The following is a 14374-nucleotide window of genomic DNA, read 5'->3' on the forward strand; positions in this document are numbered from 1 at the left end:
AATTTCCTTCACTACTATTGAATGACTCCTATAAAGGAGCCATTGATTTTTCCTGTCATCAGCCCCTCTATCCTTGTCTGCATTTTTTGCGCCTTCTAATCAATAGGCAATGCAAATGCCAAAACATTAAACTACTTACAAGTAACATCTCTCTTCTCACTTCTCCTCTAGTTTCTATTGATTTCCAACATCCAAACGTTTTTTAGGACTCCTTTTCTTTTCCCTGCCTTCTAAACTTTCTTCTGAACTTCCTGATGGAAAGAAACAGCACGGTTGATAGAGAATCACTGTGAAATTAGGGATTTCCTTCACCTCCTAGTTGTCAATCCTCAGTGTGGTGGTGTTTAACTGCATGTTTGTGCTTGACGGTCATTAGCCCTCTCTGCTTTAGGCTCAGGTTAATTTGTCTGTTTCAGTAGCTCAGCAAGAGTTGACCTGCCAAAAATGATGGTGCTGGGTGTAGGGATGGAAAGGCTGACCTTTTACTAAACCAGAGGCTTTGCAAGCATTGTTCTCTGTATGTATGGTTTTCCTTTTCTCCAGCATCATTATGAGCACCAAGAACTCTGCCTGCTCTCTCAGACATTGTGATCCCTAGCTAGAGGACTGCTATTGAGCAAAGCTGTTATCCTCTGACGTCCAAAATGTTTTGTGAACTTCTAGATACATCAAAAATCTAATTACAGAACTTCTCACCTTAATAACAACATCCATACCTGTGCCTGCTCTCAACTCAGCAGAGCAACTTAAATTTGTGAAACTGAAAGTTTTAAAATATGTGACTAGACCCCAGAAAGCACTCAGGAAATAAATTGAGAAATGAATAAATTCAGCGAAGATGAAAACTCCTGGCGTGATCTGCAAACAGAAAAGGTTCAAAAGGATCTGATAGGCAACTCACTGGAAATTGCTTCTCCTCTGTGTGTATGAAATTCAGCTCATGTTGTTGTAAAACACAATGCTGCAATCATACTCATTTCTGTTCCTGCACTGTGGTTTATAGTAACGCAGAGAGCAGTTTCAGATGGGGTTTCTTATGCTGTGTCAGAGACAGTGCAGTGTAACAAAAGAGTTTCCTGTACAGGTGGAGACATCTCCTGCATCTCTGCTGTCTGGTTGCTTTGCAGCATTGTGGAAAGAGATGCACAGAGAAAATTCTGGCTATGAACAGCATGGGCCACAGGAGGAGATAATGAACCAAGGTGTTTTACTAACTTTGCTACTTTTAGAGAAGAGGCAAGCCAGGAGGTAATTATACTTGAGATGTTATTTGCTGGGATTCTTGCTAAACAGCAGTTGCTGTTGGCAGTCCTGGATTACTTCACATAATATCCTGTGAACTGTAATAGAGCTTGCAGTAAGTAGTAAAGTCTAAGACAGAGTTCATGTGACTTGGGAAAAACAAAACACTGCTGCTTCCAACAGAAATGTTTAGCTGTGGCTTGTAGAAACTTGATGCTGATGTAGCATCTCAGTAATGAGCAAAATATATTAACTAATTAATGCACATCCTTTATTTTCCGGATCAAGAATCACCACCTGCTTTGCTTTCCCTGGCCTTGCTGGCTTCTAGGGACAGGTTAATTCTACCTAATTTTTAATGTGAACAGGTAGTTTTGAAGTACTGTGTAACAATGTTAGTTGAACCACAACGTTAGTCTTGTCCTGCAAGCAATGTTCTTTCAAGTAACTTTGAAATTTGAAAGTGTTTTACCTTCTCTATTGGAAGTGCTGGCAGGCCTAAGCCTGGCACATTTAATAGGAATCAGGCAAAACCTTGAGCAGGGATAATTTTTTTTTTGTCTCTACTGCCTCTTTCTTTGAATCCCTAAACCACTGCTTGGCCAAACCAGATCAGAATGTTGGTATTTGGCATTTGGGTTCTTTCCCCTTTGATACTGGCTGAGAAAGTGCTACCAGGTTGGCTCAGAGTATGCAAACATCTGTGACAGATAAACCTAATGCTGAGATATGCATTTTAGGAGAAGCTGTCTCTACCCACATTAGCATTTTGTAGAAGTGTGGGCAGAGGGAAGGAAATAAATGTGAATCTTGAAAGCAAAATTGATTGGAGAGGTTGCATTTGTAAGTAAAGTGGGCTATAAAACTGGAGCTGGCAGAGGCTTTTAAAAAGCTTGTGCTAACTTCTGATTTAGTGTCTGTGTCTTGGAGGATCAGAGCTGGAGAGCTGAATGCATTGCCTGTCACAGAGCTGCATGTGTTTAAAAATAGCTCGAGACCAGTCTCAAAGATGCCAATACGTAATGGGCAGAAATCCGTGTTTTTCAAAACCTGAGTGAGGCTGAATAAAACCATAAAAAGGGTACTGTGCCCCACACAAGCCCTGAAATTGGAGATGGGGAAATGCTACATGACTTGGCTATTGATTATGTGAGGTAGCTCCAGTACTACAGGTATCCAAGGAACAAAGAGAAACTGGTCTGCCAGTTTCCATCCAGGGGATGGACAACTTCCTTTGCAAGTTGCAGATTATCCCAGATAATCTCAGTAATTTCAGAGTGCCATGTGTGCTAAACAAAAGCAGGGCTTTGTACTTCATCAAAGTTTGTCACTGTGCTACTCTTGATGGCAAAGACTCATCCTAAATGTTGATGTTTTCAGTGTTGAAAACAGGCTCAGATTTAAGCAGGAAAAAATTTTCCTTTTGCACAGAAGTATCAAACCCAGCCCTTGAGCAGAGCTCTAGCACTAAGCCTTGGTTTGTTTTGGCAGGGTGATACCAAAGGGTGGAGGTGGCAGCACCTGAGTACCCATCAGCTCAGCTTGGCTCTTCTGCAAGGGAAATTTCTTTCTCTCTGCATAATTTTGCAGGCAGGAAGGACTAAGGGAATATGTTGTTCCCCACTGCTGCCTTCTCTCTCCGCATACTGTTTGCTGTACCCATCTAATTGCAGCTTTAATATCACACTTATTAAAGAAGTCTTAGATCAATTGCATGAAGAGAAGTGTGGTGGGCTGCCCTGGGCTCCTGGAGCCGTGATAATGTGCAGGCCAACAATGGGCCTAGTGTTCTGTCACTGATGATTAAATACTTGGCTCATAAATACCAATATTATGTAATTCCAAAATCAAGTCAGCAAATTGTGACCATATGTGAGACTCTGGGAAGATTTGAGTCTTCCAAAGTCAGTCTGAGGAACAAAATAGACTTCTCATCAAGAACTGGTGAGAGCAGCAATAGTGACTTAATCCTCTGTCTCTCTTCGTGCCCATCTCCTCCTAGCTTGATCCAATGGCCTGTGGGGTTGTGTAAGTAGGGGCAGGACTGCTGTGTTTGCTTGAGCCCTGGCAGTCAGCCGTGCTATCTCATTGGAGATCATCTCCTTGGTGCCGTGGGCAATGTGTGCAGGTGGAGAACAGCAGGATGTCTCCTTCCTGAGAGGCCTGATTTCAACAAGGGCTCAGTACATCCATTCATGCACATCTTGTGGGATCGTGGGGGCTTTTCAGCACATCTGGCACACTTCTGACACTGTGTCCCTGCCTCATCAGGGTGTAAAACCACTCCAAGACTGCAGCATGGAGAGGGAACTTGGACCTTCTTTCCATATCCTTTGCTCTAAAGAAGGTCTGGCAAATATTTTCATGTCCCTTCCATGTTAGCTTCTGTTTGGGGTGTGAAAGGTCCTGTGATTTATTTTGCTCTCTGGAAAGAGGAAGGCAGAGCTTTCTGCTGGGCACTACTCCAGTTTCTCACCTCCTCAGGAGAGCCAGTGGAGGCTTTGGTCATCTGAGCTACGACTTACAGTGATCCTGCAATATTTTGCACTTAAATCTAAGAAGACCTTTCGCTTCTGTTTTGTTTTTAGTATGTTGAGAAACACCTTCAAAAAGGTCATGGTGATGAATTTGCTGTGCCCTGGCTGTTTTCTGGGCTCCATGGGCAGCACAAGCATTATTGCAGAGAGGACACTGGACTGATGGTGCTGAGTTCAGGTGACTGAACTGAGCCATTCCCTTGTGTCGTATTCAACAGAAACAGACGAGTTCAGGGGTGCCTCTCTTAGGATCCTCTGCTCAACAGATGCGAGGAAATCTTTATTATGAGCCTAACCATGAGCATCAGCAGCCTTTGGAGTTTCCTGCCCATCTCCCTCAGCAGTCTCTGCACTGATGAGGTGATCATCCGCTGAGGGTGGCCAGCACTTCTTGATGCTGAACTGAAATGATGATTCTCCTTGACTCTGGAAATGATTATATTTTCCCACTGAAGTGCTGCAGCAGTGAAAAAGCACTGACTGTTTTGTGGTAGACAGGAAATGCACTTATCACTCTAACTGGAATAAGCAGATTAGTCACTCCAGTCAACTGTCTGGTATCTTCAGGCAAGTTTATAGTTTCAGTCTGAATTTATTCTTTCCCATAAGAGGGGCAAAGCCAGAGAGAAAAGAATGAACTTTGTGAGGGAGCACATGCAGAACATCTCTGAAAGGCTGTTCTGAACTAACCTGGAGCGAAGCTTTCTTCTGTGGACACAATGAGGGCATTAGGTCCCTAAAAGTATCTTTGAAACAGAGGTACATCTCTTACCTACCAAAAGGTACCTCACACATGCAAGGAAAGCCTGGTACCTGTTGAATGTCTCTCTATGAAAATATTGTCTTTCAGTATGAGCAGGCTTTCTTAATGCAACAGAGGACCACAAAAAAAATTTTCCCCTCAACTTCTCTAGTTTTAGATACAGGCTTTTGGATGATACACTTGAGAAGACTGAAAGAAAGACTTTGTGGACATTTTTTTTCTTGTTTGTTTTTCTGCTTTTTTTTTTCCTGAACTGTTCTTTTACAAGTGTTTTCTGAATGAACGACAGAAAGAGAGAGCAAAGGAGAAATACCAAAATGGAGAGAGTTGTTAGGGTAAAACATCTCACTGAAACAACTCGAAGAGAACAACAACAACAAATTTTTCCCCAGTTTTAAAAAAATATAAGAGCATTAATTGAGGGTCAATGCTCCTCTGTGTTGGAGGGACAGGCTACAAATGAAGGCTAAGGAGGGACGGGCAGAGTGGGTCGCAGTGCCATCACCTCAGATGGCCCTTTGCCTTCCTCCAGTGATTAACAGGAGGTGCTTCCCTGCAATGATTACTGTGTTTAAGCAGCTTGGTCCAGCTTGGAGCAATTTCCTGACTGCCTGAGCACTGGGAGCACCAGCTCTGTGCTTTGCTGGCTTTGGTATATCAGCTGAAACCAGCATGATCCAGGACAATTGGAAGCCAATGCTGTTGAGTATCATCTCTTACTTGTTTCTGGGAGGCTGGAGGTGCTGATGGTTTGAGCAGTTAGCAGTTCTCTCAGAAGAAGGACCAGGCTGTTGTGTTTGCTTTGCTGCCTGCTACAGTAGAAGGTCCCCCTGCAGCAGCCTGTGTACACAGTGAGCTTTTGGAGCTCCCTGCCAAAGATTCAGCCAGTACAGACAGTGGCTCTAATGCAGCAGGTTTGTTTGACATCAGGGCTAATTAACAATTACACAAATCTTGGAGCAAGCTCTTTCAGTCCTGGTTTGTTCCCCCACCCCCAGCAAGCTAAGCATAAGATTCCATCTGCCTAATTTGCAAATGCAATTGCTTTAATTATACATCCAAACTGGGAAAGTGTATGCTCAAAAAGATGGCTAAATCTATGCATGTAAGGTGATAATGCATATACAAATTAACTGTAAGCCTGTGCCATCTCAGAACCTGCCCCCTCTGAGGATAACTTCTGGAAGAAGACTTGCAAACTTACAGGAGCTAAGATGGCCTGTACAGCTGATTAATTTGCTGTTTGTTGCTGTTGCTCAGGCAGTTTTGTTTTACACAAAGAGGTAATTTTCTTTGCTCAGAGCTAACTCCTGCCACAAGGGTTAGATGTGCTGTGAAAGTGCCTTCTGCTACATTTGAGGAATTTTCTGTCCCAAGACTGCAGGGAAGTGTGGTGGAGCAGGGGGAGCAGAGGGAAGGAGGACACAGGAATATGGACTGTGATAACCAATGGTGAAGACAATGCATGGAGTGCTGGAGAATGGGCCATAGAGCTCAGCCTCTGCTGAGCTGTCACAGAGACACACAAAGCAGTCACACGCAGACGAGATTTCGCAAGGCAGAGGTCCTTCTGATCCCAGCTCACAGCTGAAAACCGAGAGAGGAAGAGAGCCCTTTGTTTATTCTTTTACTTTTTATACATTTGTGGGTCTAGCAGAAGATTGGCTTTTTGGGGTTTCCACCCCTCAGCCTCAGTGGCCAGACGAATTGTCAGTTACAATTGTTTTCAGGTTAGAAATAGGCAAACAAAGGACAGAGAATGAAAAACAAAGGATTTGTTTATATTACTTCTGTGGGAAAGGTAGAAAACTGCTCTAATATTCTACAGTAACTAAAAGATCTGACTCCATTTATGAAAATCAAAAGGCTAATAAAGAAACTCAGAAAAGCCAGGGTAACACTGAGCCTTGCCAGAGTTCTGCCCTGATCTCATTTATTGGCCTCATAACGGCAGACCGTGGTGCTGGTTTTCCTTGCACCCCAAGTAGGTCACCCTGTCATTGTCCCAAGACTCGGTTCCCAAAGCTCAGCCTGCTGGTGGCTTTCCTGCCTGCCTGGATCTGGCGCTTTTCTCCCTGATGATTGTGCCTGGCCTTGCTTTGTACTCATGTTTTCTTCCGTTCCCTTTGCCAGATGAGCAACAAAAGGTCGAACAGTTTCCGCCAAGCCATCCTGCAGGGGAACAGGAGGCTGTGCAGCAAAGCGCTGCTGGAGGAGACGGGGCTGAGCCTCTCGCAGAGGCTGATCCGGCACGTGGCCTACGAGACCCTGCCGCGGGAGATCGACCGCAAGTGGTACTACGACAGCTACACCTGCTGCCCCCCGCCCTGGTTCATGATCACCATCACTATTGTAGAGGCAAGTACCCTCGCTGGGAACCTCCCACACCGCCTGGGGCTCTGCTGGACACAACCGCGGGCTAGAGAGGGACTCGTTCAGACCTGGACAGGGACAGACGTGAAGCTGGTGGCCGTTTTGGTTGCCTCTTGGGGTGTGTTTTAGTGGAGACTGTGATCTTGTCGTTGGAACCATTTGTATATGGGACTACACAGTTTGGGAAACCAGAGCAAAACTGAGGCGTGAAATCAGGACAGTCCTAGAGAAATGGATAAGTCAATGGAATTAGAAATTTCTATACAGCTACCTCTGTTCTATGAGTGGAGAGAAGAAGGACGGGAGAGAACTTCTGGGTTAAATATTCTGACCTGCTCATGTATTGCTCAAATGAGATTTTTGCACATTTGCTGAGTAATGTACTCGAGTAAGTACAGAGTGGGATATGACACTGATAGTAGGGTGCTGACTGGGAGCAGGTTCCTCTGACTCAGGGGCTGTGTTATAGAAGGCCACAGGTACAGTTATATCAATGTGTTGCAGGTTGCTCAGAACAGGGAATTCTCATGCTGTGTGAAGCTGTCAAATGGGAGAAAAGCTTTTGTATATATTACTTTTTTTCTCCATTATTTTGAGGTAAAAGGTACTTTCTGGTGAGAAAAGGCATTTGCTAACCAATGAATCTCTCTGCTCTCCTAGGTTGCCTTTTTTCTTTACAATGGAGTGGTCTTAGACAGATTTGTGCTGCAAGTCAGCCACCCCTTGTACCTGAAGAATGCATTACTGTACCATCCTCAGCTTCGGGCCCAGGCTTGGAGGTACCTAACCTACATATTCATGCATGCAGGGTGAGTACTTACAAACAGTTCAGGTTCCCCAGAGAGATAGAGGGAGTGACAGAATCAGCTCCGAATTAAATTTTTAAAACTCAATTATAAATTGTGTGTAAAAATCTGAAGGTGTTGTGGAGTGTTGTGCAATGAAGTGCAAACCTTCACAGCTCTCTGAACGGACAAGGCAACAAAAGGAACTTAACAGATGCTTCTCTTCTCCCCAGCAGTGTTGGGACCACACTTTTTTCTTACTGTGCACTTTCTGAAACCAGGTCAAAGCCCAGTGTTCCACTGAAGGAGCTGTGCAGGTGGTAGAACAAGTCTGCAAAGATGCTGGACTGGTATTTGAAAACGACAGGATGTTAGAAAAGTCAGTTCACTTCCCTGTGCTTGGGATATGTCATCAGTCAGTAATGTTGGTCCCTTCGGTAGGGACTGAGATAATGCCTAGAAGGCTGTGTCAAGCCTGAACTCCCATTTTGTACACACTGGGCAAACACCAGTGTTCCTGAAGAGCTGACAATCTCGAGTGACCAGATGGACAGAGAATGGTCCATCTCATGCACAGTGAAGGTGCACAGTAAAATGAATCTTCATTCATCCCATGGGAGGTAGGTAGCAGACTAGGGAAGAATATACAAGGTGTGGGGATTCTAGTTCTGTTCTTCTCAGCTGTGCTAGCCCTCACAAAATTCAAATAGACTTAATTGTGTGATGTTTGTGATGCCATGGTGATGAGTAAGTGTCACTGGAAAGTTCATCCCTGTACAAAACATTCTACCCCCTCTGAGCAGTTTCTGAGATCATTATCTTCACACATTCCTGGCAGATAATTGCAATTTTCTTTAATTCTGTCATTGAAAAATGACAGCAACAAGCCTTTTAGCAGTAATGTAGAGTTTGAAATTGCATAAGGACCCTTTGTTCTTAAATAGAAAGCCTGTATTTCCATCAGTCAATGTTCTTCTATGAAAGGCCAGAAAGATCAAGTTGATCTTTGCCTTTTTCCATGTCTCTGATGGAAGACATGCTGATGTCTCTTCCCTGCCATGGAATAATTTCCTTGGTGTGTAATTGCCCTGGAGCACAAGATGTACCCCAGATCCCTGGATAAAAACAGACTCCACCCAAGGGAAGAGTAGGGAAAAGTTTTTAGAAGAAACTTCTGAATGTGGCAACATCTGTCCTCTGTGTGCTGAATCCCTCCAAAGAGCCCACATTTCATCCTGCAAGTGGGGACTACTGGGCTTAGACATGAGGCTGGTTACTAATATATGAGAAGTGGAAATTTCCATCACTGAAAATATGGGGAAAACTGGGCTTGTAAAAGAAAGAAACATTTGATTTTAACTAATGTCAGTTAATTTGTATTTGGGCTTTCTTTTGATGGTGGTGGTGTTTTACCGAATTGCCTCTATGACTACAGATTGCTTTAGGATACATTGGAGGAGAAACACCTGCCCAAGGACCATTTTGCAGCATTAAATGCCTTTCTGTGGCATGCTTTCCTAACCTGTGCCAGGTCACCCTTGTAGCAGGCAGTTCCCTGGCATTCTTCACACTCACTGACCCAAAAATCCCTCAGGTTTATTTCACCTCTGGCTGGCTCAGAGAGGAACGATGGAAGGTGGTGAGTGGGGGGACTCATCATGATGGATTCCACAAGTCCTTCCACTGCACAGCCTTTAAAACAATGGAGAGTCCCACTGGAGCAATAAACCTTGTGATTTATCTATAGTATGGGGAGTTAAGCTAAATGTTCCTTTATTTCTAACTTCTCTGTGTTAAGCTCCTTTCTTGTGAGGAAAACAGATAAATCTTGGAAAGGTAATAATGTTTTTTAGTGGATGCTCATCATTCTCCTCTCATTTTCAAATGAGAGGATAACACAATGCCATGGGTCTATTGTTACCCTGCTTCCAGCTGAGACTTTTAAATGGTAATGTGGACTGCTCCCTAATTTAGTGCACTCTGTCTTTTTTTGAAGAGCAAGTGGCAGCTGGAAGGTGTTTGAGAAGGCAGCAGTTGCTAAGGCTTGGCTGGCTGTGCCTCTAAAAAGATTCCAAAAATGTACAGGCTGTGTGTTGGTTCTGATGGAGGGAGCTTTGTCAAGGGCTGAAAAGGCAAAGTTGTAAATTCTGCGCTTCTGTTTTCATGGAAAGCAGACCTTGATATCTGAAGCCCACACATTTGTATCACTGCCATAACTAATGACTTGCATTGATGCTCAGTCCCATTTGTTTGGTCCCAGGGAAGGAGAAAGTCCTTAATAAATCAATGAAATTGTCATTTTGAGAATGACACATTCAGCACTGGCAAAGGGTAATTATATTTTATGGGTTCTTATTGACTCTGGTGCCTTCAAAGCTCTTAGCGTGATGGGAAGAGAAGTGAATGGGGTTGCTCCTGGGAAGTCTTTTAAGAACAGCTGTGAATCAGAGCAGTCACTTCAGAGTCCAGGATAAACTTTGCTGAACTCTTACAAAAGCTTCCTTCAAAAAATAAGACTCGGTGCTCTGTGTGGAAATGTCAGGTGCCACCTCATGATGTTGACTGTGTGCCAGCCAAAGCTTCTTCCCTCCCCTCTGTGAAAGGGCACTTGGGTGTATTGACTCATCTCAGTGATCTTGGTTGGACCTTTGCTGCTTGCTCCTAATTTAATGCCCTGTGTTCTGTGAGCATGTGGGATCAGGGTGAGTGCTGCCCATGCCCAGTGGCTTCAAAAGGCTTGAGGAAGGTAATAAAAGAACCCAGCTACAAGCAGCAGTTTCCCATGATGAAAAATTGCAGCGCTGAGTGTGTTGTGAGGAGGGAAATTCATCTTTGGAGAGCAATTCAATGGAAACAAACTTATTAAAATATCAGGCAAGGTCTGTTTTCTGTGGTATCATTTCAAGCACCTTTTTGCAGTTCAGCTTTAAATTCTCATTTATGAGACAGTTCTGTCATTTCTGCATCTCACCGTCAGTGTTTTTCTCTGCTGTATATGGGAAATTGCTATGGTAACATGAAAAAGATCAGAACAGTGGAAATGCATATAACTTAAACCAAAGTTTGCTAGTACCTGCCTGTGAGCAACCCTTTTCTTATATAAAATGGGATGTATATTTTCAAGGCGTTAGGTACTTTGCTCTCTCTTCCTCAAAAGATGCTGGCCTTCTGTGTTAAGAGTACCACTGTGTCATTTAGATCCATTTGTTTTGTGAGGTTCTCTTCATACAAAAAGCAGGATACCCTTGGCTCCAGTGGGATGTCACCATTCAGTGAGGCCACAGTCCTGTGAGCCCAGGGTATATCTCAGTCACTAGCAGAGTGCTGAGGACCCTCTTCAGGGCCTGGTGCTGTTATCACCTCACTGGAAGATCCTACAGATGAGTATCTGTATGGAGCTTTGAAAAGTGGCAGGACAGGTTTGTTAATAGTATTGATTAAAGCAACAGAGAAGCCATTGATTGCTTGAAGCCATTGATTCAGCTCAGGGGAAATCTGCTGCACTGGAGCCTTTACCCAATATGCAGATCTGAGCTGTCACACGCTGCCTGCAGGCTGCAGGAGGTGCTGCACAGTGTGATACTGGGGCTTTCTGCAAGAGTTCCCTCAGCCCAGCTTCTTCCTGGGTGTTCAACAGGAATTTTGCTCTTGACTGTAATAGGAACAAGCGTGGGTGAAAAGACAGCATCAGTGAGTACACATGGGCACCTGAGCAGAGATCTTCCCATTGTGACCACTGAAGCAGGCACAGCAGAAAAGGGTGAGGGTCAGACAGCAGCATTACAGCACCAGGAAATTGCAGCTCTCTTGGAACTTCTACGCTCACCTTGTTCTTAACAACCACTCCCCATCAGGGCAGTGTGATGTGTGCAGGGAAAAGTGGAATCATTAGAAGAATTGAGGAGAAGAGAGGAGCAGGTAAAATTTCTGGCTCCTCTTCCAGCCTCTGCTGCCATCTTGCCTTTTTTTTTTTTTTTTTTTTTTTGACAAGTCATTTAATTTCTTCAAGGAAAAGAAAAAAAAAAAAAAAAAAAGTCTGACTAAGAACCAAACGTTGTACAATGTCTTTGGCTGAAAGGACCTGTGTGGATAAAGATAAAAGCAGCAAGCAAGGAAGAAACATTGCAACTCTGGGTCTGATTTTTTCTGGAACCACTGTTTTTCCCAGCATTAGCCCACTTATGTAAATCAGGTGCTATTTGATTTTCATTTCAAGATATCTGCATCTCAGTGGTAGAGAAAGGAGATGAAGAGTTGGAAAAGAGGACAACTGTTGTTTTTCCTTGCTGCAGGATAGAACACCTTGGGCTCAATGTTGTCCTTCAGCTCTTGGTTGGGGTTCCTCTGGAAATGGTGCACGGAGCTGCGAGGATCAGTTTTGTGTACGTTGCAGGAGTTGTGGCAGGTAGGTGACACCTCTGCATGCCCCAGATGGAGAAGCAGTGAAAATGATCTGTGCTGGCTTTTGAGTTGGAGAAATGTTTTGTGATATTTGGGATTAGGAGAGGAGCATTCACTGATCTTCTGTGCATTGAAATCCTTTTGAGGCTGGACATAGAAAATATGGTACAACTTGACATCTATTTCTATGTAGCCATAGACTCTGTGTTCAGGGGACCTGCTAAAAATGCACCAATTACCTGTTATTTTAAAATAGCCTTGCTTTAGGTGATCTTCCTGAATGTGGAGTCATGCTGGTCCTGTGCCAGTTCTTCTTCCATTTGTCCTGTCTGTCACCTTTCTACAGCCTAAGTAAGCAAGAAGTATTTGGTCATAGACTGTGAGCTGTGCACAGAAACCTGGAAAATTCATTTCATCATTAAGCCCTGGGGTCTGATTGATTTTTAGTTTGTGCTGAATTGCTTTTATTTATGTTTGGAATTTCCGGCAGTTTGGAGGTGATGGAAGTTAGCTGACAATAGATCAACATCTAATTAAAACAGGAGGTGGGTGTGAAAACAACCAAGAGCTTTACAGTGGAACTCAGACAGCGATTGCCTGCCTTAGTTCAAGATTTATGGTGTGTGTTTGGTTTTTTCCAGCCACATAACTATTTTTTTTTCCACAAAAAGCAGATAAACCCTTTGTGGCATGGGCTGCATTGGGTACTAATAAATCCTGCATTCCGGAAGAGAGACTGTGGAGAGAATAATTGGACTAGGACACAGGACTAGGCATGGTACAAACACCAACGGTATTTAATACAGAGAAAGGAGTTAGCAGAGCAGCTCCACTGTCCCCTGACTGTTATCTTAACAAGCACTAACAAAAGTGGGGCCCAATTTGCAATTTCCAGCCACAGTTTTTCTATGCAGATACACCTACCAAACCTCGGGGCTTCACTGATATCTTAGCCAGTTATGAAACATCCTTTATCCTTTGTCATGTGCCAGGAGAGAGGGAAATGGGTATATTCATGCTGAGGCAATATATAGATAACTCAGCTCCTAAATAATCAGGAATAGACAGTAAAATGTAGTTAGGCCACAACTTCTATGGTTCTTTCTCATTTGTCTGGCTTTACTAAGAAGACACATTAAGACTGGAAATTGAGGCACTCAGTGCAGTGTCTGAGGACTTAACTGCAAATTCTTATTACTCCTTCCTTTATTTCTCATTAACGTTTTCCTTAATGGCAGTGTTGAAGAGCTGAGAAGTCTCAGGGCCATACAAGGAAGGAGGGAGCTACCAGCAGAGTTGGCTGGTGGTGGAAGTTCAGCACTTTCTTGACCTGGAATCAGTTGGGCAATTAACAAAAAGGTTCATTAGATTCTGTACTACCAAGGACTCTCTCAGGATTTGCCAATATGTCTTTTTCCCATTCCCCCTCATCACAAAGATCTTCATTATCCCTTCCTTGTGACAGCAAATCTGCCTTTCCTTCTATTTTCTTTTTCCCTAAATTATTCTTAAGTCGGCAATGAAAGGAGCTTTGAGCAGATCCAAGCCTCCAACTAGGATAAGAAGAAGCAATGTCTGTGTTTGGCTGAGTTGTTATTAGTGGTGCCTTTATGTACTTGACCTGTCATTTTGCTGTCATGTGCCCTACTGCCTCCATCCATCTTATTTTTGACTAGTTTTACTCTGAAGTTTTACAGGTAATAAGCTGTGCTTCGATCAGAGCCCTGCGCTAAGTCACAGGTCCCTAGTTCCTTCTCCCTGTGCTAATATTTTTCTTGCCAACATGGGAGCTACTTCTATTTTATCTTCAGGTGAGAAACAAACACAGACATTTGTCTGTCTCCTGCTTCCTTGTTCCTTCAATCAGGGAATAAATGCCTTTTTGCAGCACAAGTTTAAAGACACATTGCTGCCTTGCTTGGCTGCTTTTAAAGTAGGTGCAGAGGAATCAATCAGTCACTGCCTGGACAGGACTGAGTTGGCTTCACGAGTCAATCAATTTCCCCCTCCTTCTCCTTCTGTGTTCCTGACCTGCAGCAATTAGCACAAACAGGCCGTAGCAGGGCTGTAGGGTAGGAGAGAGTGTTTTTATTTGGTGGGCAATTGTCACAAAGCCTTGTTGTTTCCCCCAGGGTCCCTGGCAGTGTCAGTGGCTGACATGAGGGCGCCGGTGGTGGGCTCCTCTGGAGGTGTGTACGCTCTTGTCTCCGCTCACCTGGCCAATATTGTGATGGTGAGTACCAGAGTGACCGTCTGACCTCAGAGTGAGCCAC

At 43.9% G+C, this 14374-nt stretch overlaps 1 protein-coding gene across 3 annotated transcripts in view; it reads left to right on the forward strand.

The window, feature by feature from the left end:
• RHBDL3 (rhomboid like 3) overlaps positions 1-14374 on the forward strand; it is a 62362-nt gene that overhangs the window by 38305 nt on the left and 9683 nt on the right. For 2 of the 3 annotated variants that reach the window (XM_040081726.2, XM_040081727.2), the window contains exons 3-7: positions 6676-6900; positions 7576-7724; positions 11993-12105; positions 13892-13912; positions 14234-14334. In XM_040081726.2, the coding sequence (XP_039937660.1) occupies positions 6676-6900; positions 7576-7724; positions 11993-12105; positions 13892-13912; positions 14234-14334 (609 nt within the window). The remainder of the gene's footprint in view (positions 1-6675; positions 6901-7575; positions 7725-11992; positions 12106-13891; positions 13913-14233; positions 14335-14374) is intronic. The other variant, XM_040081725.2, reaches the window with a different exon arrangement.

Source organism: Hirundo rustica, chromosome 18 (assembly GCF_015227805.2).
Source record: "Hirundo rustica isolate bHirRus1 chromosome 18, bHirRus1.pri.v3, whole genome shotgun sequence".
NCBI classification, from domain to species: domain Eukaryota; kingdom Metazoa; phylum Chordata; class Aves; order Passeriformes; family Hirundinidae; genus Hirundo; species Hirundo rustica.